The sequence below is a fragment of the Cucurbita moschata genome, unplaced genomic scaffold (genome assembly GCF_002738365.1).
Source record: "Cucurbita moschata cultivar Rifu unplaced genomic scaffold, Cmos_1.0 Cmo_Scf00012, whole genome shotgun sequence".
In the NCBI taxonomy this organism is placed as follows: Eukaryota; Viridiplantae; Streptophyta; class Magnoliopsida; order Cucurbitales; family Cucurbitaceae; genus Cucurbita; species Cucurbita moschata.
In genome coordinates, this window is record NW_019268528.1 from 234,997 (window position 1) to 256,306 (window position 21,310).

General features: G+C 36.4%; 4 protein-coding genes across 7 annotated transcripts; all 4 read left to right on the forward strand.

Moving 5' to 3' along the window:
- LOC111450290 (inositol oxygenase 4-like) lies at window positions 1-4,408 on the forward strand. Of its 2 annotated transcripts, none has more exons than XM_023090336.1 (12): window positions 1-344; window positions 1,539-1,742; window positions 1,988-2,123; window positions 2,421-2,502; window positions 2,832-3,036; window positions 3,156-3,215; window positions 3,297-3,349; window positions 3,466-3,588; window positions 3,669-3,738; window positions 3,831-3,909; window positions 3,992-4,073; window positions 4,152-4,408. In XM_023090336.1, exons 1-12 carry the CDS (start codon window positions 134-136, stop codon window positions 4,176-4,178), a joined length of 1,332 nt encoding a protein of 443 aa, XP_022946104.1. In that variant the 5' UTR covers window positions 1-133; the 3' UTR covers window positions 4,179-4,408. The 2 variants fall into 2 exon arrangements, with proteins under 2 accessions (XP_022946104.1, XP_022946103.1); XM_023090335.1 differs by having other exon boundaries at window positions 2-344; window positions 1,536-1,742.
- A 1,971-nt stretch (window positions 4,409-6,379) lies between these two features.
- On the forward strand, window positions 6,380-10,503 carry LOC111450289 (glutathione hydrolase 3). Of its 2 annotated transcripts, none has more exons than XM_023090332.1 (7): window positions 6,380-6,592; window positions 7,015-7,352; window positions 8,059-8,577; window positions 8,656-8,891; window positions 9,033-9,297; window positions 9,805-9,942; window positions 10,038-10,503. In XM_023090332.1, exons 1-7 carry the CDS (start codon window positions 6,403-6,405, stop codon window positions 10,311-10,313), a joined length of 1,962 nt encoding a protein of 653 aa, XP_022946100.1. In that variant the 5' UTR covers window positions 6,380-6,402; the 3' UTR covers window positions 10,314-10,503. The 2 variants fall into 2 exon arrangements, with proteins under 2 accessions (XP_022946100.1, XP_022946102.1); XM_023090334.1 differs by having other exon boundaries at window positions 7,070-7,352.
- Window positions 10,504-10,901: 398 nt separating this feature from the next.
- On the forward strand, window positions 10,902-15,131 carry LOC111450651 (mitochondrial-processing peptidase subunit alpha-like). Its single transcript, XM_023090878.1, has 13 exons — window positions 10,902-10,997; window positions 11,649-11,885; window positions 11,989-12,285; window positions 12,378-12,545; window positions 12,638-12,802; window positions 12,883-12,969; window positions 13,105-13,171; window positions 13,409-13,506; window positions 13,644-13,716; window positions 13,801-13,871; window positions 14,000-14,049; window positions 14,360-14,472; window positions 14,669-15,131. The coding sequence occupies exons 1-13, from the start codon at window positions 10,959-10,961 to the stop codon at window positions 14,719-14,721; spliced, it is 1,518 nt and encodes a 505-aa protein (XP_022946646.1). The 5' UTR covers window positions 10,902-10,958; the 3' UTR covers window positions 14,722-15,131.
- Window positions 15,132-17,726: 2,595 nt separating this feature from the next.
- Window positions 17,727-21,310, forward strand: LOC111450605 (NAC transcription factor NAM-A1-like). 2 transcript variants are annotated; one of them, XM_023090818.1, is made up of 6 exons: window positions 17,727-17,979; window positions 18,093-18,273; window positions 18,635-19,245; window positions 19,514-19,720; window positions 19,856-19,948; window positions 21,016-21,310. In XM_023090818.1, exons 1-6 carry the CDS (start codon window positions 17,854-17,856, stop codon window positions 21,106-21,108), a joined length of 1,311 nt encoding a protein of 436 aa, XP_022946586.1. In that variant the 5' UTR covers window positions 17,727-17,853; the 3' UTR covers window positions 21,109-21,310. The 2 variants fall into 2 exon arrangements, with proteins under 2 accessions (XP_022946586.1, XP_022946587.1); XM_023090819.1 differs by having other exon boundaries at window positions 19,514-19,725; window positions 21,016-21,107.

The following is a 21,310-nucleotide window of genomic DNA, read 5'->3' on the forward strand; positions in this document are numbered from 1 at the left end:
CAGAAGCAAGAGAAGAAATATGAGAAAATAAAACACCCAAATTTGAGGCTAAACCCGAAGCCACGAAGCCACCCGAACTTCAGTTAGGAGCCGAATTCGGCGGCGGAGACAGCACACCGAAGGATTCCCGACAATGAACAGGTGGTTCATTGAGCCTTTCAGGAAGTTTGCGGCGGCCGGCGGACGGCGGTGCTTGGTCAAGGACGCTCATTGCGACTTCACTCATGGCGTTTCCGATGAGTTTAAGACGCCGAGAGCCGTTCCGAGGACGCCCAATGTTTCTGCATTTATGGCCATGCTCGGCCTCCCTCCCATGCGTCTCAGCCCCCTCTTGCCTTCCTCAGGTTCCCTACTTCTACCCTCTTTTTTAGTCCCGTTTTTTTTATTTTTTTTAAAGGATAAAACGGTAATTTACCATCAACTAACTCTACTTCGAGTGAAATTCAACTTTAAAGAGCTACTACTCTTTTATATACGGGTAATCTTCTTTTTATTGACTATGACGTAAAAATAAATTCTATTTTGATGTAGATGTGAATTAGGTAGACTTTTTTTTTCATGGATATTAAAATTTAGAAACTTATATTAAAAACGATAAAAGTATTTATTTCTACTTATCAAATTTTTACTATTGATAATTGAATTAAAAATAATATGTAGCTTTTAAATCACTTTTATAAAGTAATATCCATTAATAAAAATCTTAAAGCTAAAAGAGAAATATATATATATATATTTATAAATTTTTATTTGAATTAGTTCATATATATAATTAGATTAAAAAAACAAATTTTATTTATTTTAAAGGGAATGTTTATTTAATTTACCTAAGCTAAAATTGTAGATTCTTTTTATTAATAATTAGATACATAAGAATAAAAAATAAAAACAAAAATAAAAAAACAAGAGAGACGACAAAATTAGAAAAGCTGTTAAAAGCACAATTATGAGTGGAGCCAAAATTAAAAAGTGATTTTATATAAAGGTTTATTATTATATTCTCAAATAAAAATAAAAACATTTGACCCATTGACGCGACTCCTCAAACAGAGCCCCAGCCTAGTGGACGCTTTGTATTACAAAAAATAAACCATCCACGTTTTGCCACGTCATCTTCCAAATTTGACACCGTGTAAATGTATATTTCATATATAAAATCTTTTAAAAAGCTCCAAACGAAAGGGACATGTCCTTGGGTCATGGATTTCAAATTTAAAGCCTAAATTTATTTACCTTTAATTTAATTTCGAGCTGTACAGTTGAATATATTGTGTGGCTTAAATAATTTTGCTTCTGGTTTTATTTTATTTACGGTTTAAAATGTTTTTTCCTTTGTATTTTGAATTTTTTCTTCTTAAAAACCTTAAATAAATAATAATAATAAAAGAATATTATTCTACTCAACCAAATAAAACGTCGTTTTCCGCCGCTTTTAAGTCTTATTCGTATTTTTAAATATTTTAAATTTGCTAAATTAAGAAATAGTGTTTATTATAATAAAAAGTAATAATAAATTTATTTATTTTTGTTTCCAGTAGAGAATTCGGAGGGATTCCAATTCTCCGGCAAGGAGTCGTCTCCGCCATTAAATGAAGGCGAAGTTTCTCAGTTCCAAACTCACCATAGAAAGAAGGAAAAATCTCAGCGATCTGTGGATTCGACTTTCCTTCATTTTCCGTCGCTTTCTCGGCATTTTCCTTCGAATTTCCGATCGGCGATCCTCAACGCGCAGCGGCAATACGGTACGATTTCGATCTCTCTGTTGAGTTTTGCTGAATCTTTTCATCGTTTTCGAATCGTAGCGATTCCGATATGTTCTTCGATGCGTTCGTTCTTGAGGTCTCTCTGCGATTTTACTCTGTTTAATAAATTTTTTTGAAAATGTTTATTCAAAAGAAACAGAGCAATACTTATCGAATCTCGTTCGATTTTATAATTCTTTTAACTATTGAAATGAGATTGAACTTTGTTGTGATTAATTCTACAGCAACGTGTGCTGAGGTCCAGAAGCCTTCTCAGGAATCGGAATCGGAATTGGACGGTGAATTTGAAAATGAAGAAGCTGCGCCAAACGACGCCGTTTTCTTCGCCCCCAAAATCAACTCCTTTGGCCATTCATTCAGGTCATTTTGTGATCTCCTTTCTCAATTTTCTTTGTTTATTAGTTTTATTTATTTATTTTTATATTTGCAATGACTGCAAGTTGATGATCTCAAAACAAAAAAAGAAAATCATTTTTTCCTATATTTTATATATAAATTTATGAACTTATTAGTATTAAATTTAAAATTTAACCAAATATTTTAATAAAAAGTAATTTTTTGAAAAAAATTTATCGATAAGGAAAAATTGTATCCAATTATTTTTTTAATAAAAACATTATGTTAATTTTTTTTCTATTTTGTGAATATATTTTGCAGGGATTATGACGTAGAAAGCGCAAGGCAAAAGACGGTTGAAGAACTCTACCGCTTGAACCACATCAACCAAACATATGATTTTGTAAGTTCAATTACATTTCTACTTAATTTTTTTAATCTAAAAAAATTAAAAAAAATAAGTTAAATTACCAATTAGAAATTAAAAAATTATTAAATTATTGATATTACTAAAAATCCCTTGGATCGGATCTTAAATTGTATTGTTTGCGTCTACTCTAGTCACAAAAAACGATAACCGAATATTGTGTATGATGTGAAATTAGGGTTTTAAAGGTAAAAAAAATGAAAAAAAAAACAAGATAAAGTCGTTTCAAACGAGTCCTAAACTATGTTGTTCGAGTCGGAGATGGAATTAGGGTTTTAAAAAGGATGGTTTTGGTGGAAAAACAGGTAAAGAGAATGAGAGAAGAGTATGGGAAGTTGGACAAAACAGAAATGAGCATATGGGAATGCTGTGAGCTGCTGAATGAAGTGGTGGATGAGAGCGATCCAGATTTGGATGAGCCTCAGATTCAGCACTTACTCCAATCTGCTGAAGCCATTCGAAAAGACTATCCCAACGAAGATTGGCTCCACTTGACTGCCCTTATCCACGGTCATATTTCCTTCCTTACTATTATATATATAATATATTTATTTATTTATTTATTTATTTCTATAAAAATTAAAATAATAATAATAATAATAATAATAATAATACCGTTGGGGTCTCAGATCTTGGAAAGGTTCTCCTTCTTCCTATCTTTGGAGGGCTTCCTCAATGGGCTGTTGTTGGTATGTTCTTTTTTTCTCTATCCTACTTTTTAATATCAATTAATTAATTATTAATTAATCAATTAATCAAATATTTGGTAGGTGATACATATCCTCTTGGCTGTGCCTTTGATAAGTCAATTGTTCATCACAAGGTAACAAAACTGTTACCCTTTTCATTTTATTTTTAATTTTAAGTATTAAAAATAAAAACAAAATAATTATGGGTAAAATTCTAATATTTCTTTATTATGGGATGTATATTATGCAGTACTTCAAACACAATATAGACCATGATAATCCAGCTTACAACACAAAATATGGAATCTATTCTCATGGATGTGGACTCGACAATGTGGTGATCTCTTGGGGGCACGACGATTATATGTACATGGTATATATTACTTTATAACATATTAAATTAACCCTTTTTAGAATATAGTTTTTATTTAACCTTAATTCAATAATACGTAGGTTGCTAAAGAAAATGGAACAACTCTACCTTCAGCCGGATTATTTATCATCAGATATCACTCATTTTATCGTAAGTTTATTTAATTTTTGGTATATAGTATGATGTAAATTAATTATATAAATAAATTTGAGGAGTGATTAATAATTATATTTCTTTTGTAGCAATGCATCGGGAAGGAGCATATCGACACTTGATGAACAAGGAGGATCTTGAGAATTTGAAGTGGCTTTCAGTTTTCAAGTAATTTTAATTTTTTTTTTTTTTTTTTATAATTTTTACTTTTTTATTTGAAAATTTATTTAATATTTAAAATCATTTCCAGCAATTACGACCTTTACAGCAAGAGCAAAGTTCTTGTTGACGTGGAAAAGGTCAAACCCTACTACCAATCCCTCATTCGAAAGGTTAGAACTCAACACGGATTTATTTATCTATTATTATTTATAGTCATTTATTAAAAGGGTAGTTTTTGCTTCGTGCAGTATTTTCCCTCCAAGCTTAAATGGTGATGATCATGATCATGACGAAGATGAAGATCAAGCATTCATGAAATGAAATCCATGGTGGGTTCATGAACCCAAGCTTGGTATCGGACGTGTAGGATAAGTATTACTGTCGTATTTATAGTTTGTAGTTTGTGAGCGAATTATATTACTTTGCGCGTGTGTAAAATTTTCATCTAAACTTTATTGTATTGTGTAATAAGATTAATATAATGCAAATATGTTTGAATGAGAAATGGGTTTATGTCGCAACACATGACGCTACTGGTGGATCGTATATTCCCACAGATGTCTCTAATACTGCTTCGATCTTCATAGAGTGGTTGCTACCAACTCAGTCACGTTTTTATTTATCTTATTAACCGAGGAAGATAAAAAAGAAAAGAAAATAAAAACAAATTAAAAAATTTATATTAATTTTTTTGGAGCTAAAAGTGATAGGAGTGTAAATGTATTTAATTAATTAATGGCGATTTTTCTATTAATTTTAAATGGATAAATTAACATTTCTTTTGCAGGCCGAACAATGGCCCATTGGGCTATTTTTAAACGAGCCTTTCACTATTAAGCCCACAAACATTGGGGGTTAGGGCTATAAATATGAACACGTGTGATACACGCGCTCTGCTTTTTCCTCGTGTTCCTCACTTTTTTCGGTCATTGCTCTATCATGTCTCTCATTTCACTTCAAAATTTATTGCGCTAACTCCCTCAACTCTCTCGAATTTCGATTTCCACCCCGTTATACTTTCAACTTCCCACTCAATGCCCACTCCTTTTAGCACATTTTTCACACAATTTTCACTAATTAAAGTAGAGCCAACCCTACCGGTCCAAGCTAAGCTAGCCGGGCTTGAAGGGAAACGACGCGTAACAATCACATGTCTTAAACTTGTGCATGTAGGTAGAGGTACTTTTTTAAACTCGTCTCAAAATGGGAGCTTTATTTGCCACCTCCCGAGTGGGATTGACATTGTTGTTGATTTCATCGGCTTGTAAATGAGCTCTAGACCCTCGTTGAATGTGAGCGTTGAAAATTATGACACAGTAGTACATTCATTTGTCTCATTATATGAACCAATTTTGTAGCGTAACTTTCAAAAGAACCACTTTTTTATTATGATTTTTTTCGAGTTCAATTAAAAAATCGTGCTACCAATTGTTAGCACCAAAGTCAAAGATGAAAGACAGAGCAAGTAATGAAATATCATTATTTAAGATAAAGATGACTTAAAAAAAGATAATTTTTTGTATTTATTAAATTTGGCCTAATTGATACGTAATATCATGATGTAATTTAATTATAGCCAAATTAGATTATAATTATGGTGGCATAGTTGTAATTTTTGGAAAAATAAATTACAAATTTAAGAATTGATGGTCATTTATATTGATAATTGTCACTTTAATTATAAATTAATTATGTTATAATTAATAGTTTTCATATAATTAAAAATGATATCCTCAATAATATACAAGAAAATTACGGTAGGTTTAAAATTTTGTAGATTTATTAGACACCTCTTAAAGTGCAAGGATCAAAAAATAAAAAACGAGGTCGGCAGGAAAAGGGGACGAGAATTCCGATGACTCGCCGGAATTCTCGCAACCTCACCCTACACGTTTCCCTCGACGCCAAGTATACGTCAACGACCTTCAGTCGTGCCTCACAGAATCCACATGCAAAGAAAACTAACATGATACAGAGGAAAAATGGAGGGAGAAGAAGAAAAGACTGTTGAGTTACTTCATGACGAGACGCCGACAATCATCCTTGTTGAGACGCATTGTGTCGTATAGTGTAGATAATACCGTAGAAGAGAGGACTAACAAGGCAGGGTACACCACAATGCACACGAGTGATTACTGCCGAACGGTCGGTCAAGAGGATGAATTGTCAATTAGTTCTCCACTCTTTGTGTCCAGGTTCGAACCGTAGTGGGTACCGATGGAAATTATTAAATTATATTTAATGTGTTTTGTATTAAAAAATAAAATAAATTTTAATGGTCACAAATTAGTTGGAGCCTTCCCATTTTTGTCGGGTAAGAGTAATAAACAAATAAAAGTTGGCTGCGAAAGAAGCTGACGAGTCGGGCAGAAAAGAACTGTCGTCCAATTATCATTTAACACGTGGACGCCAAATTATTGAAAACGACTCAATATAGAAATATCATATTTTCGGATGAAAATTACATTGGAAAAAAGGAAGAAATGAATAAGATGACGGATGTATTATTTAATACGTAACTTCCTCTGCGTTTTGGTAGCTAGAATTCGAAGCGATCTTATTAAAGTGTTCATCGAGAGGATCTGTGGATTAGCGATGGAATCTCCATTACTGCGCCGCCGTGAATTGGTGAACAAGAGGCGTTGCAGAGGAGTGATTTTAGTTCCGCTTGGATTACTTGCCATCGCAGGTAGTTCAGCTAATCTTCACCTTCGTTTATTTTTTCCTGTTGTATTGAATGTTTTCCTTTTAGATTTTGGATTCATCGTAAATCAAGGGCTAGAAAAGTTTCATCTGTGGGTAATTGTTCGGCCTTATCGAGGAGATTTCGGAGTTCTTTTGTTTTACGACGATTTTGACTTTGTTTTAGTTCTTCGTTTGTCTTGAATGATTTCGGAGTTCTTTTGTTTTACGATTGTTTTGTTGATGTCAAGTTCTACTTCAGATTGAACTGTTGCATTTGCGACTGATTCGAACTCGTTTGTTTTACGACTGATTCGAACTATTGCATTAGCGATTGTTTTGTTGATGTCAAATTCTACTTCTTCGTTTGTTTTACGATTACCTGAACATTTGCGACTGATTCGAACTCGTTTGAGTCTGTTTATGTAGTTGTTGGCTATATCCTTGGGGGTTCCATTAATGGTTTAGTATTTAATGAGGAAAGCAAGCACTCTGGTGGAATAGATATCAGTAATCCCGAAATTGTTGAGTCAGAGAAGGGAGTTGTTGCTGCTGATGACGGCCGCTGCTCCGAAATTGGAGCGTCGATGCTTAGGCAGGGAGGGCATGCCGTTGATGCTGCAGTCGCGACTGCATTGTGCCTTGGTGTGGTGGGTTCGATGTGGAGCGGGATAGGCGGTGGAGGTTTTATGCTTGTCCGATCCGCATCGACTTTGCAAACCACAGCTATTGATTTCCGGGAGACTGCACCCTTGGCTGCATCTCAGGTTCAAAATCTCTCCCTCTTTTGGTAGAACAGATGGTTGTCTTTTAGCCTGCAACTCTCGAAAGTACACCGTAAAAAGATGGGTTAGAAACTACGACTCTCCACAATAGTATGATATTATCAACTTTGAGCATAAACTCTAGTGACTTTACTTTTGGTTTCTGCGAAAGGCCTCATTCCATTCTTACTCATAAACCCAGGATCATTCTCTTACTTAGCCAACGTAGGATTCTCTCCCAACAATACTCCACTCGAACAAAGTAAAAAGAGCCTCTCTTGAGGCCTATGGATCCCTTGAACAACCTCCCCTTAATTGAGAGTCGACTCCTCTGGAGCCCTTGAACAAAATACACCATTTGTTCGACACTTGAGTCACTTTTGACTACACTTTCGAGGCTTGTAACTTCTTTGTTCGACATTTGAGGATTCTATTAACATGGCTAAGTTAAGGGCATGACTCTTATACCATGTTAGGAACCACGATTCTCCACAATGGTATGGTATTGTCCACTTTGAGTATAAGCACTTACGGCTTTGGTTTTGGTTTCCCCAAAAGGCCTCATACCAATGGAGATAGATTCTTTATATAAACTTATGACCATTCCCTTCATTAGCCGATCCCTTCCAACAATCCTGGAAAACCTTCCAACAATCCTGGAAAAAGGAGAGGGAAAAGTTGTAAGCTGTTTCATTTTGGCAATGTGCAGGAAATGTATGAAACCAATGTGACTGCCAAAAGTTTAGGGCCACTATCAATTGCAGTTCCTGGAGAGATAGCTGGCCTTCATGAAGCTTGGTTGAGATATGGCCGTTTGGCGTGGCGGTCCTTATTTGAGCCTGCTATAAAGCTTGCCAAGGATGGGTTTGTGATATCTCCTTATGTTGGACAGTCCTTAGTTTCCTCTACCGACATGATCCTAAACGATCCTGGGTTGAGACGAGTTTACGCACCAAATGGTAAAATAGTACAAGCAGGCGACACTTGCTACAACGTTGAGCTAGGCAAGAGTTTAGAGGCTGTGGCAGATCAAGGGCCGCAAGCCTTCTATAACGGTGCTGTCGGAGAGAAGTTGGTGAAGGATGTGAGGGAAGCTGGTGGGATTTTATCCATGGAGGATTTGAGGAACTACACAGTTGAAGTAACAGAGGCAATGACTACCGAGGCAATGGGCTACACAGTGCATGGCATGCCACCTCCTTCAAGTGGAACACTTGGCTTTGCTATGGTCTTGTCCTCTCTTTACCTCCTACTTAAACTTTTGTGAAACCCCTTTTGATTCCAGACTCTATTCTTGAATGAACAGGTAATGAACATCTTTAAAAGCTACAATGATCCTGATGCCACCAAGGGAAATCTTGGCCTACATCGCCTAATCGAAGCATTGAAGCACATGTATGCCGAACGAATGAACTTGGGCGATCCTCGGTTTTCGAACATTAGCAACTCTGTCTCCAACATGCTCAGTCCATCATTTGCTAAGAAAATTCAGGAAAAGATAATCGACAACGCTACTTTTCCTCCGGATTACTATCAATACAGGTATCGGCCAAATGAAAAAAACACGCTCAGCCCGTTTTTCTCTTCGAACTCTTGTCGGAATTCGAACAAGGTTATTGATGTCTTAAATGTTTAGATTTGCTCTAAGTTTGCTAATTTTAACTTGTTCTTTACAATTACTAGGTGGAGTCAGCTAAGAGATAGTGGAACCAGTCACTTTTGCATTGTGGATGCAGAGAGAAACGCTGTTTCATTGACAACAACCGTAAATGCGCACTTTGGGGCTGGCCTTCTCTCACCTTCTACTGGTATTGTTCTTAATAATGAAATGGGAGACTTTTCTGTACCCACAGATATCTCTCCAGATAAACTCCCCCCAGCGCCTGCAAATTTCATCCAGCCAAACAAGAGGCCCCTCTCTTCCATGATACCTCTTATTGTCACAAAGGTGCAACTCTTATTTACTCATTTGGTTGGTTTGGATCTTCTGATATTCATGACTTTGCTCTAATATCATAATCGAAAGCTTATTTATGAGATCACACGTCGGTTAGGGAGGAGAACGAAACATTGTTTATAATGGTGTGGAAACCTCTCTCTAGCAAACACTTTTTAAAATTTTGAAAGGAACCCCGAAAGGGAAGATCTAAAGAAGACAATATTTTATAGTGGTGAGCTTGGGCTATTACAAATGGTATCAGAGCCAGACATCGAACGATGTGCCAGTGAAGAGGCTGAGCCGTGAATGGGGTGGATTTGGAGAGTCTCACGTTGATTGGAGAAGAGAATGAGTGTCACCGAGAACACTGAGCCCCAAAGGGGTGGATTATGAGATCCACATTGGTTGGAGAGGAGAACGAAACACTCTTTATTAGGGTGTGGAAACCTTTCCCTAGCGGTAGGCTTGGGCCGTTACTTTATATGATCCTCGGAAATGTTGTTTGATCCTTCATAGGATGATCGGTTGATTGCGGTACTCGGCGGTAGCGGAGGAATGAAGATAATTCCGGCAGTAATTCAGGTTTTCCTCAACTATTTCTCCCTGGGATTCCAACCTTTCCCAGCTGTTGAAAGGTCAAGGGTGTATCATCAGGTTTGTTTGTTTGTTTGTTTGTTACTCAATTTCCAGACACAATTTCTTGCCACAAACAGTTGACATTATAATGTAGCCTTGTTGTGTCTCTGCAGCTAATTCCAAATATAGTAAAATACGAAAACTTGACGTTCATCGATGGCGATCACGTCGAACTTTCAGACGAAAAGACAGCATTCTTGGAAGAGAGGGGTCATAAAGTGGTAGCTATTGATGCACCAGGAGCCATTGTTCAGTTCATAGTTCAAAACTTTGAAGACGCCATTGACAAAGGTCGAAAGGGCAGAAAGATATCCAATGATCAAACACATTTTGGTGTTCTTACGGCTGTGTGCGACCCCAGAAAAAACGGGAACCCCGCAATCGCCTAGGAAATGTTGCCCCCTCCCCCCTCACCCCTCCTTTTGTACATTGTTCTTAGATTGGACATGGCTCTCTCTCGTTGGCTGAATGATCAGTTTCCTTGTGTTTCAAGAGGGCCATCCATAGGCCATTGGGACTCAAAAGACAGTTTAAATATTTTCTACACGAAATGTAAGCTAATATGCCAATTACACAAAATTCAATTTGGTAATTTTTACAAATGTTTCAAGTCCGAAAAGCGGACATCGAACCACCGCTAAGTTATCAAAAACACGTCTAAAGAGAAAGTGGATGCCCTATAAAATTACCGCCCTACCCATTAATGGACTATGAGGAGACAAACAAACGGAGACTTACCGAGAACTCGAACCCTGACCCAGAGCAAAAATTGAAACTCCGAACGTAATTCCAAGTAACTGCCACACTAAATTTAAATTTGTATCAAAATTTTAAAGGATTTATGGTATAATTTTTTTTATTCGACTCCAAATTTGGAATAAGAGACACGTGGCAAGTTTCTGATCTCGACACGTGTCTACATATCGCATCGTATATTAGACCTTTATTACTCTGAGAATTCCCAAACTTCAGGCATAAAGGCTATTTGACGCTCAATTGGCAAAGCGCTTTGTGGAGAACATTGTTCGATCGTTATGTACAGAGCTGCAGCTTCGCGAATCAGGCCTCTGAAGGTTAGTAAACTTGGTCCGCCCTCGATAACGCCCTGTTGACCTCTTTGATTTTGATCTCTTATTCACATTTTGTTCACGCGCACATCTGATTATTTTCGATGATTTGGCTTTTAGATTTTGAATTTCTTTAGATATGGATTGGAATTCGTTGCTCTGGAAGTTTTTCAGCCTTCTCGAACTCAACGTTGTAATTTATTGTTTGTTTCGTTAAATTGTTATTGGAAAGACACCGAATAGGAGCTGGACGTGAGTGTTTATAATCTCAATGGTGAGAAATGATTGCGTCGAAGTGATGTGATTAGCATATTGAGCTGCTAGGTTATTGATTTAATTGTTGCGACCTTTTACAGTCTGAGCATCTATTTGTATTTATTTAGGTCCGGTAAAATTATTTAGCTTTTGAAAATTCAGCTTATAATCTCTACCTTCTGTTATCCACAGTTTTTTTTTTAAAAAAAAAATTAAGAGTTTTTAAAAAAAAAATTAAGGAAAGTTTTGAAGGTAAACATAATAGTATTTAAGAACTTAGTTTAAATAAAACACAAAACTGTTATCGAATGGGTTTAGTTTTAGTTGGCTTATTCTGTATGGCCAGTTGGTTAATGCTTTGATGGATAATGATGATCATGTTTCTGTCGAACCATTACTCAGGGGCAAGCAAACAATGGACTATATAGATTTGCAAGCTCTAGTGCCGTTGCCTCAAAGCATAAATCTTCTGGGGGTCTCTTTGGCTGGTTGCTTGGAGACCGTTCTACACTACCTCCCTTAGACTTTCCCCTATCCGATGTGAACCTTCCGCCTCCATTGCCGGATTATGTTGAACCTGGTAAGACCAAGATCACAACTCTGCCAAATGGTGTAAAAGTGGCATCAGAAACATCATCGGTAAGATGGGAACCATATGAATTTATATACTTGTTCTTTGTATTTGGCCTGCTCGTGTTCCTTTCAGTCGGGGAAAATTAATCTGTTTTTTTGTTCAATGTAGAATCCTGCCGCTTCAATAGGTCTATATGTTGATTGTGGTTCAATTTATGAGACTCCAGAAAGTTTTGGTTCTACACATCTGCTGGAGCGTATGGCGTTTAAAAGCACAAGAAATCGAAGTCACTTGCGTGTTGTGCGAGAGGTAGAGGCAATTGGTGGCAATGTGCTTGCCTCAGCTGCTAGAGAGCAGATGGGCTACACCTTCAATGCTTTGAAGTCATATGTCCCTGAAATGGTGGAGCTGCTTATTGACTGTGTTAGGAATCCTGTTTTTCTTGACTGGGAGGTCAAAGAGCAGGTCTCTCTGGGCTTCTTGAATATCATTAATACCTAACTCCACAAATTTTGTAACTGCTGACTCACTGAGAGATCAAAGTTTATGTTCAACAGATTTCAAGGGTGAAAGATGAGATTATTGAAGCTTCCAACAACCCCCATGGGTTACTCGTGGAATCTATCCATGCTGCTGGTTACTCTGGTGCCTTGGCAAATTCTCTTTTAGCTACGGAGTCTGCTATAAATAGTTTGAGTGGTCCAATTTTGGAGAAATTTGTTTCTGTAAGTTGAATGGGAGCTTATAATATCATATTTATTCTTATAATTAACTATTTAACGATGTTATTTATTTACCGGTCATCTTCTTCCTTCAGGAAAATTATACTGCATCTCGCATAGTACTGGCAGCATCTGGTGTTGAACATGAAGAACTCTTATCCATTGCTGAACCACTTCTATCTGACCTTCCAAGTGTTCCTCATGAGGAGCCAAAATCAGTGTACAATGGGGGTGATTATCGTCATCAAGGTGATTCTGGGGTGTGTATCATCAATATTGTATACTTTACATCCAGTCTTCATTTCCAGGCATCATTTGTTAATTGTTCCCTCTCTTTCAGGACGGGAGGACACATTTTGCTCTTGCATTTGAACTCCCCGGTGGCTGGCATAAGGAGAAGGATGCTATGGCCTTAACTATTCTTCAGGTCCTAACAATGAATATCTATTGTGGTTAAGTGATTTTTACGACACTTTGGTTTAGATCATGCACATGCACATGCACCCATTATTTATTTAGTCCATTTTTAACTTTATCACTGTGAATATATCTCATCTCTTAGATGTTACTGGGAGGCGGAGGGTCCTTCTCAGCTGGTGGACCTGGAAAGGGGATGTACTCTCGGCTGTGTAAGCCTTAAATTTCTTTTACTTTGATGGCCATGTATCTGAGTTTCTTTTTTGTTTGTTTGATTGTTTATCCTTTTTTTTTCTTGGATGGGGGTGGGGGGATTGAAGGGAGGAGATCCATGTCTTAATTTACCCGTACAATCCAATCCAATCCAATCCAATCCAATTCAACCTTAGTTTACCTGTGTTGTATGTTTTTTAGTGTTAACTTCTTCGTATTTGTTAATCTGTGAACAGATCTCCAGGTCTTAAATGAGTATCCACAGGTCCAATCGATTTCAGCATTCAGCAGTATTTACAACAATAGTGGCATATTTGGAATCCAAGCAACTACCGTAATGATTCTCTTTAGATTCTTTCGTCGTTGTTATTGACCAAAAAATATATAACTTAGCATAATACAAAACCTCTATGTTGAACTTGGTGATAGAATACTTATTTCTCCCTTTATAAACATCCACCTTTTTTGTAGGGTTCTAATTTCGTGCCAAAAGCCTTTGATATTGCAGCTAGCGAACTGTTAGCCATTGCAACGCCTGGAAAAGGTCCGTTGTCATGCTTTCTCTTTTCTGGCATTTCTAGAACCACTATATCTAACTTGATCACTGATAACATTCCCTTGTTTACAGTTGAACAGGTGCAGCTAGACCGTGCCAAACAGTCGACAAAGTCAACTGTGCTAATGAATTTAGAATCCAGGGTTTGTATTATTATATTTTACTTCTTGTTTGTTGCCTTACCATACCTGGATCTTAGTTTTTTTTTTAAAAAAAAACATGTTTTTGAAAATGCCTCCACTTATTGTGGGCGTTGGGTTGTATTTTGTAGGTGGTGGCTTCGGAGGATATAGGCAGACAAGTTTTGACATATGGTGAAAGGTATGGTCTGAGTCATTTATTCTACTCTTTCTATTTGAAAGATTTAAGATTTATGAGGATGTGGTTATGCTGTTATTGCTTATTACTCAATGAACACTCTGTTCCATGGTCACTTGTTCACATTATCCAAACGATATGTACCATGCCACTTTTCTTACACTATGTTATTTCTTAAGAGCTTTGTAATTACAAGTTAAAAATATAGCGTGAAGTCATTTTTTATTTTTGAGCTGAGCTTTGTAATTACAACAGTGATCTGTCTTTAAGGCCACACATGTCTTAAATATATAATGTATCCCACATTATTCAGGAAACCTGTGGAACATTTCTTGAAAGCTGTAGACGAAGTAACTCTGGAGGATATAGCTTCAATTGCACAAAAACTTCTCTCTTCTCCATTGACAATGGCCTCATATGGCGACGGTACTTATCATGCTCAAACAGAACCTCATGATATCTATTTATCTTGCTTCCTACAGAAAAAAAAAAAAAAAAAAAAAAAAAAAAAAAAAAAAAAAAAAAAAAAAAAAAAAAAAAAAAAAAAAAAAAAAAAAAAAAAAAGAGAGCTGTTTTTATTCGCTTTCTCTATATAATTATTTCTTTATATATTATTCTGCAGTTATTCTTGTTCCAAGCTATGATTCTGTCAGCAGCAAGTTTAAGTCAAAGTGACCAATCGTTTTTGGTGATTCAAATTAGTCGGCATGGAACAAAGAAATTGCTATCTTCAAAGCCTTGTTGTGTATGGTCACTATCTTTTGAAAATAAGAAAAAGCATTGAGGTCCTGTTTATCTCAATAATTGGTAAATTTGGGCAAACCCCTTTTTGTCAAGACCCGATCTCTATTGATGGTAATGTTTTATTCCTTCTATCATAACAGTGAAGCATTTTTCAGTTAACAGTTCCATCTTGAAGAAAGTTCATGTTCTGAAAGCAATTTCAGGATGTTTGTACTTTGGAACATTGTAATTTGCAAGGCCTCAAGAGCAACAATCTGAGTTGATTTTTGTAATCTTTAATAATAAAGTGCTGCTTGCTACACATGCTTGAGATTTGAGTTTAGTGCAGTGTTTATATGTTATTTAGAGCTCTTCTTCTGTTCCTTTCTTTTCTTTTCTTTTCTTTTTAATCTTTCAGTTACTCAGATCTCTACTAAGGGGTTGGTTGGATGCATTCGAGGAAATATTCTCCTAAAGGTACTGTACTATTTGCTTTAAAAAATGTACATTTCTTCTGGAAAGAGGCTCCAAGATCTTATATTCAAGATAACTGATATAATTCATGCATACTTGAAGGCTTCTTCTTATCATTATTTTTTATGTTCCTTGTTTTTTTTTTTTTTTTTGCCTATTTAGACATCAATAGAGAATGTTTACGGGGCGGGAGAAGCCGTATCCATATCCTATTTCAATCTAATTCCCGCAAAATTTTTGTAGTGATTGAGACTATATTTCTTACCAGTCATGAGGTCCCTTTAAATAGGTACTTCTAGACCATGTATCAGATTTTTTTTTGCTTTAATATGTTCTTCATGGCCATCATTTTGATCTTAGGTTTTTTGGAACTGTCCACATGTGAATGTATTTTCATGCGTTTATATATAAACAGGTCATATTAAAATTATTAGATTCATATCCCAATGAGGAAATGTTTAAGAAAGCGTATATGCTTGGGTGCGAGGAAGCCAAAAGCCAATGTTATGTGGGTCCACTGTTGGGTTAGTCAATGTCAACCATAAATGGATAAGGTGACTAGCCATATATGAGTAGGATATCATCCACCACTGCTCTTTTTCTCGTAATTTGTGTTTAAAGATCGTTCTTGGTTTGGATTCATTTATATTTAGTTTAAATTATTCTTCCTGGTCCCCAGATATTTCGTTCTCTATACTTTTATTTTATGTGTTGTTCTTATTATAGGCTTATTAATTTAGATTTTGACTCTTCTTGTTATCTGTTTGGATTCTAGAGAAGAAGAAGAAGAAAAAAAAAAGCATAGGACTGATTAAAATGGAAACAAAGTTGTTTGTACGAGAGATTCGACTTGTTTCGTTACCGAAAATAGGAATAGGGGACATTGTGATTTTCTTCCGACTTTAGGCTGTTATGCTAGTTGTAGCATGTAAGTGCCTTAGCTTTACACTTGTCTTTTTTTTACTCTTTTTCTTGACAAAGGATTTTATATGTTTGATTCGTTTTCGTAAACGAAAATGTCTTATTAGCTAAGTAGATTTTTAGATTAAAGATAACTATTCCATTCATATTGAAAAGAAAATGTAGGTAAGTTTTTTACCTGTAATTAGAAAAACTTCGTTTTCTACGAGTTAAAAAGTGAGCCTAACGTCGAACCAATAACATTTCAAAATCTAAAAATCTAAAATAACGTTTCAAAACAAAAAAAAAAAAATTACATTTTTTTAATAAAAAAAGAAAAGAAAAGAAAAAGGGGTGTGGGACAAAATGAGGAAGCATGGGTAGAAATCTGGTGGGGAACACATCATTTAAGAAGCTTCATCATGATTTGCTTCTTGACTGATCAAAGGGGAGTCTGTTATAAACGTGAAGACTAACCATCATCCGATCAAATTGCTTTTGTGGCCCACAAGATTTCCCCTTTTTCAACCACGTCATACCCCCTCTTGCCTACACCCCCCCCACCGTTTTTCCTAAAACCCTAATTTTTTAAACAAAACCCACTCCAATATCTTTTAAGAGCTAAAACGACCGTACGTAATGAGTCAAAATGGACAATATTTGCTAAAGATGGACTTAAGTTGATACAAATAGTATCAAAGTCATTTACGGTCGGAGTAGGGCTAGATCCTCTCCATAGTAGTCGCATTTTAAAACCATGAAACTGACAACGATACATGAATATAGGCAATGAGGACATATCTCGGGGTTAATTACAATCTAAATTGGTAATTAAAAAGACCCATCAAGCATACCGCTAATGTGCCTTGCCTATCAAGCAACTTTCTTCTTAATCTCTCTCTCTCTCTATGCAACATTCATGGGTAAAGGCATAATGACGATCTCCCCAGCTCAATGCCCATGTGAGTCTCTCTCTCTCTCTCTCTATTGCATATTTCTTGATGAAGAAATTTAGGGCTGAAAGAGAATTTGATCTTGCCTTAGAATCTGAGTTTTGTACTCAAAAAGGCTTTCGCCACGTACACACTTATCACTGTCGGTTGTTTCATCTTTATCTCCATGTTTTTGGTTGGCCTGTATCATTTCTAAATTCTTACTGTTTGTGTCTATTTAGTTTAGAACTTAAAAGATTAAAGTTTAAAGATTTGTCATATGCATTCTAATGTTCAAAAACTTGAACCGAGATGCTCTAACAAAACTTCGAGGTGTCAGAGATGTGGGTGTGTTCTAAAACAAAGCCAAGACCAGTTTAGATGTTAAATATACATACATGTAGTTGTAAGTTTAGGAGTTGGGCCTAAGAGAGCAATGGGTGTGAAAGAAGGCCATTTTGTTGGTTAGCTTTTGCTTTTGGAGTCAGTCAAGGGTTCAAAAGAAACAAGGCCACCTTTTCCCCACAAACCGCCATCAATCTCATATCATTCTTTTTCTTCTTCTTCTCCTAAATTTCCCAAAACTTGTTCTTCTCCACCTTCTTCCTCATTTTTGGACAAAACCCAGTTTTTAGATTTCAATTTTAGTCCTTGGGGTGTGAAAATTCCCTATTTTTTCTTTCATAGTGATGAGAATTTGCAGTACCAAGTTGATATCGAGCTTGAAAGAGGGAAGCAACAAAAAAACGACGTCGAATACGAAGAATTATTAGAGAATATGAACATGAAGAGCAATTTGGGGTCGATCACGAGCTCCGATCTTATTGATGCAAAGCTTGAGGAGCATCAGAAGTGCGGATCGAAGCAGTGCCCGGGTTGCGGGCACAAACTGGAAGTGAAGTCGGTAAAAAACACGGAACCTTCTACTCTAATATGTATCCGGGTTTGTGTGTTGTTATGTTATTTGGTTTCGGTTTGGAATTGAGTTGGGTTGAATTTTTGGAGCGGAGTGTGCAGGATTGGTTAGGTCTACCAGCAGGAGTGAAATTTGACCCAACAGACCAAGAACTGATAGAACATCTTGAAGCTAAAGTGGAAGCCAAAAATGACATCAAATCTCACCCTTTGATTGATGAGTTCATTCCTACACTTGATGGTGAAGATGGGATTTGCTATACTCACCCTGAAAAGCTTCCTGGTAATTCATTAAACCCTTTCTTTAAACTCTCTCTTTTTATCCTTTAGAATGAAAAACGTTAAAAAAACGACGTACTGACTCGTACTCGAGCTTCAAATCAATGCTTCAGAAGTTAGGGGTATGCCCGTTATTTCAACGAAAATACAAAAAAAACACCCATTTTGTTTAAATTCAAATTTATCGAACCAAAAAAAGTTATGGCCAGCTCAAAATCTATCTAGTGAAGTCGACTATTTAATTTGAATAACTCTATTAGGTTGACAAAAATGTGTCGGCTAGGTTAAAATACAAATAATAATTTTAAAAAAAAAGGAAAAAAATTAATAATTTTGGTTTTTTTTTTTTTTTTTTATGGGTGTAGGAGTGACAAGAGATGGGTTGAGCAGGCATTTCTTCCACAGGCCGTCAAAAGCTTACACGACAGGAACAAGAAAGCGAAGAAAAATCCAAACGGAATGCGACATCCAAGGCGGCGGCGGCGGCGGGGAAACACGGTGGCACAAGACCGGAAAAACACGACCGGTTATGGTGAACGGCCGCCAAAAGGGCTGCAAAAAAATCCTTGTTCTTTACACAAACTTCGGCAAAAATCGAAAGCCTGAAAAAACTAATTGGGTTATGCACCAATACCATTTGGGCCAACACGAGGAGGAGAGAGAAGGAGAGCTTGTCGTTTCTAAGATTTTTTACCAGACACAGCCACGTCAGTGCAACTGGTCCTCCTCCGACAAGGCCGCCGCCGAGGTTACCGGCGACAATGTTCTTCTTAGTAAAAGGGAGAATGTGAGCGGGAGTTATTCATCTTCTCGGCAAATGGCAACCCACCAGAGAGACGATATATCCCCAGTTGGCGGCGGCGGCGGCCTTTGTCCTCCGCCACATTTCGCCGCCACTTACGGCGGATTGGATCATATTCAACCATTCAAAGCCGACCATTTTAGCTTTGGTCCCTTCAGGAGAACATTTGATGAGGTTCGTATTTATTTAAAAACTATTCTTTTTTTAAGAATTATACTTTTCTATGCTTCAATTACAATTGATTTTCTCCAATTTTTAAGGTTATTGTTTTTTTTTTAGAACAAAACATTTCATGGAAAAAAGAGGAAATTGTCCTTTTTTTTTTTTAATTAAATAAAATTTATGAAGAATATAACTTAGAAACATAAAATGAAGATTAAGCCATGATTAGGGAATCTAATTGAGAAATCCATATAATTAATTTGTTCTAAATTTTCCATAGACCGGGATTGGAGAAGCTGCCCCCGGCGAGGGGATCGGAGATCATCACCACCACCATTGTCACCATCTTTCCGTGGCGACTACTGCATTTCAAATAACCCGTCCTTCAAATCCAATCTCCACGATCATCTGCCCGTCTTCTCTCCACCATTCCTCGATCATTCTCGACCATGACTCGTATCAAGTCTCACAAAACGAAAGCTTTCAGGTAAGGTAACTCATCAATTAAGACCTCGTTTCATAACCATTTAGCTTAATTTCACTTTGGAATATTATAAGCTTTGAAAAAGAAAGATTAAGAACAAAGAAAGTCACATAAGATGATGTTTTTTTTCCTTTACAGCAACAACAACATCATCATGATAAGCTTGGAGGAAGGTCTGCTTCTGGTTTGGAAGAACTCATAATGGGCTGCTCTTCATCTAACATCAAAGAAGTGAGTCAATTTTCATGCACCCTTTTCTATTTCAACCCTATTTTTCTTCTCGACCGTCCGGGGTTCATAAAGTTTTGATTTTGCATCTAATAAAAAGGCGGGTTCTTAAATTTTCGATTTTCTGTCTTAAACTCTTTAAAAAAAATGTCAAATAGTTCGATCGTTCTATGAAACACGAAATCGAAGGCTTAAAGATCGATTAGGTATAAGATTGAAACAATAATTTGAAGGTGAGGGGGAAAGGGGAAAGAAATCTAAATTTCTTTATTGGTATTAGTTTGAATTAAAGATGATATTGTCTCTTAGGGTTCCTTTTTCTCTTTAGCTCTTTTTTTATTATAATTTTCAGTTCATAATCTAAGATTTTTGTGTTTATTTTATGAGCAAAGACAAGAGAATATATTCTATCAACTTCCTTTTGAGAGCTTTTGTTTTGAATTGTTTTTTTAAAGCCATAATTTTGGTTAATGTCTCTTAGGGTTTAGGGTTTAGAGTTCGACTTTAGCCCTTGTCGTGCATGAATCAGATCGGTACGAGTTCTTACTAACAAATCGATAAAAACAAACCCAAAGTCAAAAAGTCGATAGGAGCTCTCAACGATTCGTGCATAAGCAAGTATTCTCATCATTTTGATACATTTTTCCTTCGGCTTTAAGTTTTCTCGTTTCATTCAGGATGCTCTCGTTTTAGAACAGAACTAAGGAGTCTAACCTAGAACTCTTCAAGTGTAATGCTCAAACACACTATTAGCTGATATTGTCTGCTTTAGTCCATTACGTATCATTGTTAGCTTCTCGGCTGTAAAACGTATTTGTTAGGGAGAGATTCTCATACCCTTATAAGGAATATTTCGTTCCCCTCTCTAACCGATGTGGAATCTCACGTCAAGAGAGATTGAGATATTTGAACAAAGGAGAGGAGAGCAGTGTTAAAGTTAGAATTTTGCTGAATATATACTCTCGTGACAATTAAATTGTGTAAAAATATAAAAAAAAGTCAATGTTCGATCTCGTTCAAACCCTAATTTTGACCAAATATGCATTGAGTTTGTGTTTTTTGTTTTGTAGGAGTCAACCATGGGAAACAACTCTGAAGAAGCAGCAGAATGGATGAAGTTCTCTCCTTTCTGGCCTGAACCTGACAACCCAAATCATGATTGATAGAACCAAACCAAAAAACCAGACCAAAGCTTGTTCCTTAAACAGACAACATTATTATCCTCATCATTAAAACATCCTTAAGCTTCGAACCCTTTCCCTCTCTCTTGGACATTACACCATAAAACACAGCTATAACAAAAACAAAAGCTGCAGCTTTACAACCAAAAAATCATCGCCCCTTATCATTACACTATCATCTTCT

Bases quoted from the DNA above. Each gene is read 5' to 3' on its own strand.
- LOC111450605 (XM_023090818.1), top strand. From the start codon at position 17,854: ATGAACATGAAGAGCAATTTGGGGTCGATCACGAGCTCCGATCTTATT. The intron at 19,721-19,855 runs GTAAGGTAACTC...TTTCCTTTACAG, and splicing joins CACAAAACGAAAGCTTTCAG to CAACAACAACATCATCATGA. The intron at 19,949-21,015 runs GTGAGTCAATTT...TTTGTTTTGTAG, and splicing joins CTTCATCTAACATCAAAGAA to GAGTCAACCATGGGAAACAA.
- LOC111450290 (XM_023090335.1), top strand. From the start codon at position 134: ATGAACAGGTGGTTCATTGAGCCTTTCAGGAAGTTTGCGGCGGCCGGC. The intron at 1,743-1,987 runs GTACGATTTCGA...TTAATTCTACAG, and splicing joins CAACGCGCAGCGGCAATACG to CAACGTGTGCTGAGGTCCAG. The intron at 2,503-2,831 runs GTAAGTTCAATT...GTGGAAAAACAG, and splicing joins TCAACCAAACATATGATTTT to GTAAAGAGAATGAGAGAAGA.
- LOC111450289 (XM_023090332.1), top strand. From the start codon at position 6,403: ATGTATTATTTAATACGTAACTTCCTCTGCGTTTTGGTAGCTAGAATT. The intron at 8,578-8,655 runs GTCTTGTCCTCT...TTGAATGAACAG, and splicing joins GAACACTTGGCTTTGCTATG to GTAATGAACATCTTTAAAAG. The intron at 8,892-9,032 runs GTATCGGCCAAA...TACAATTACTAG, and splicing joins CCGGATTACTATCAATACAG to GTGGAGTCAGCTAAGAGATA.
- LOC111450651 (XM_023090878.1), top strand. From the start codon at position 10,959: ATGTACAGAGCTGCAGCTTCGCGAATCAGGCCTCTGAAG. The intron at 11,886-11,988 runs GTAAGATGGGAA...TGTTCAATGTAG, and splicing joins TGGCATCAGAAACATCATCG to AATCCTGCCGCTTCAATAGG. The intron at 12,803-12,882 runs GTGTGTATCATC...CCTCTCTTTCAG, and splicing joins GTCATCAAGGTGATTCTGGG to GACGGGAGGACACATTTTGC.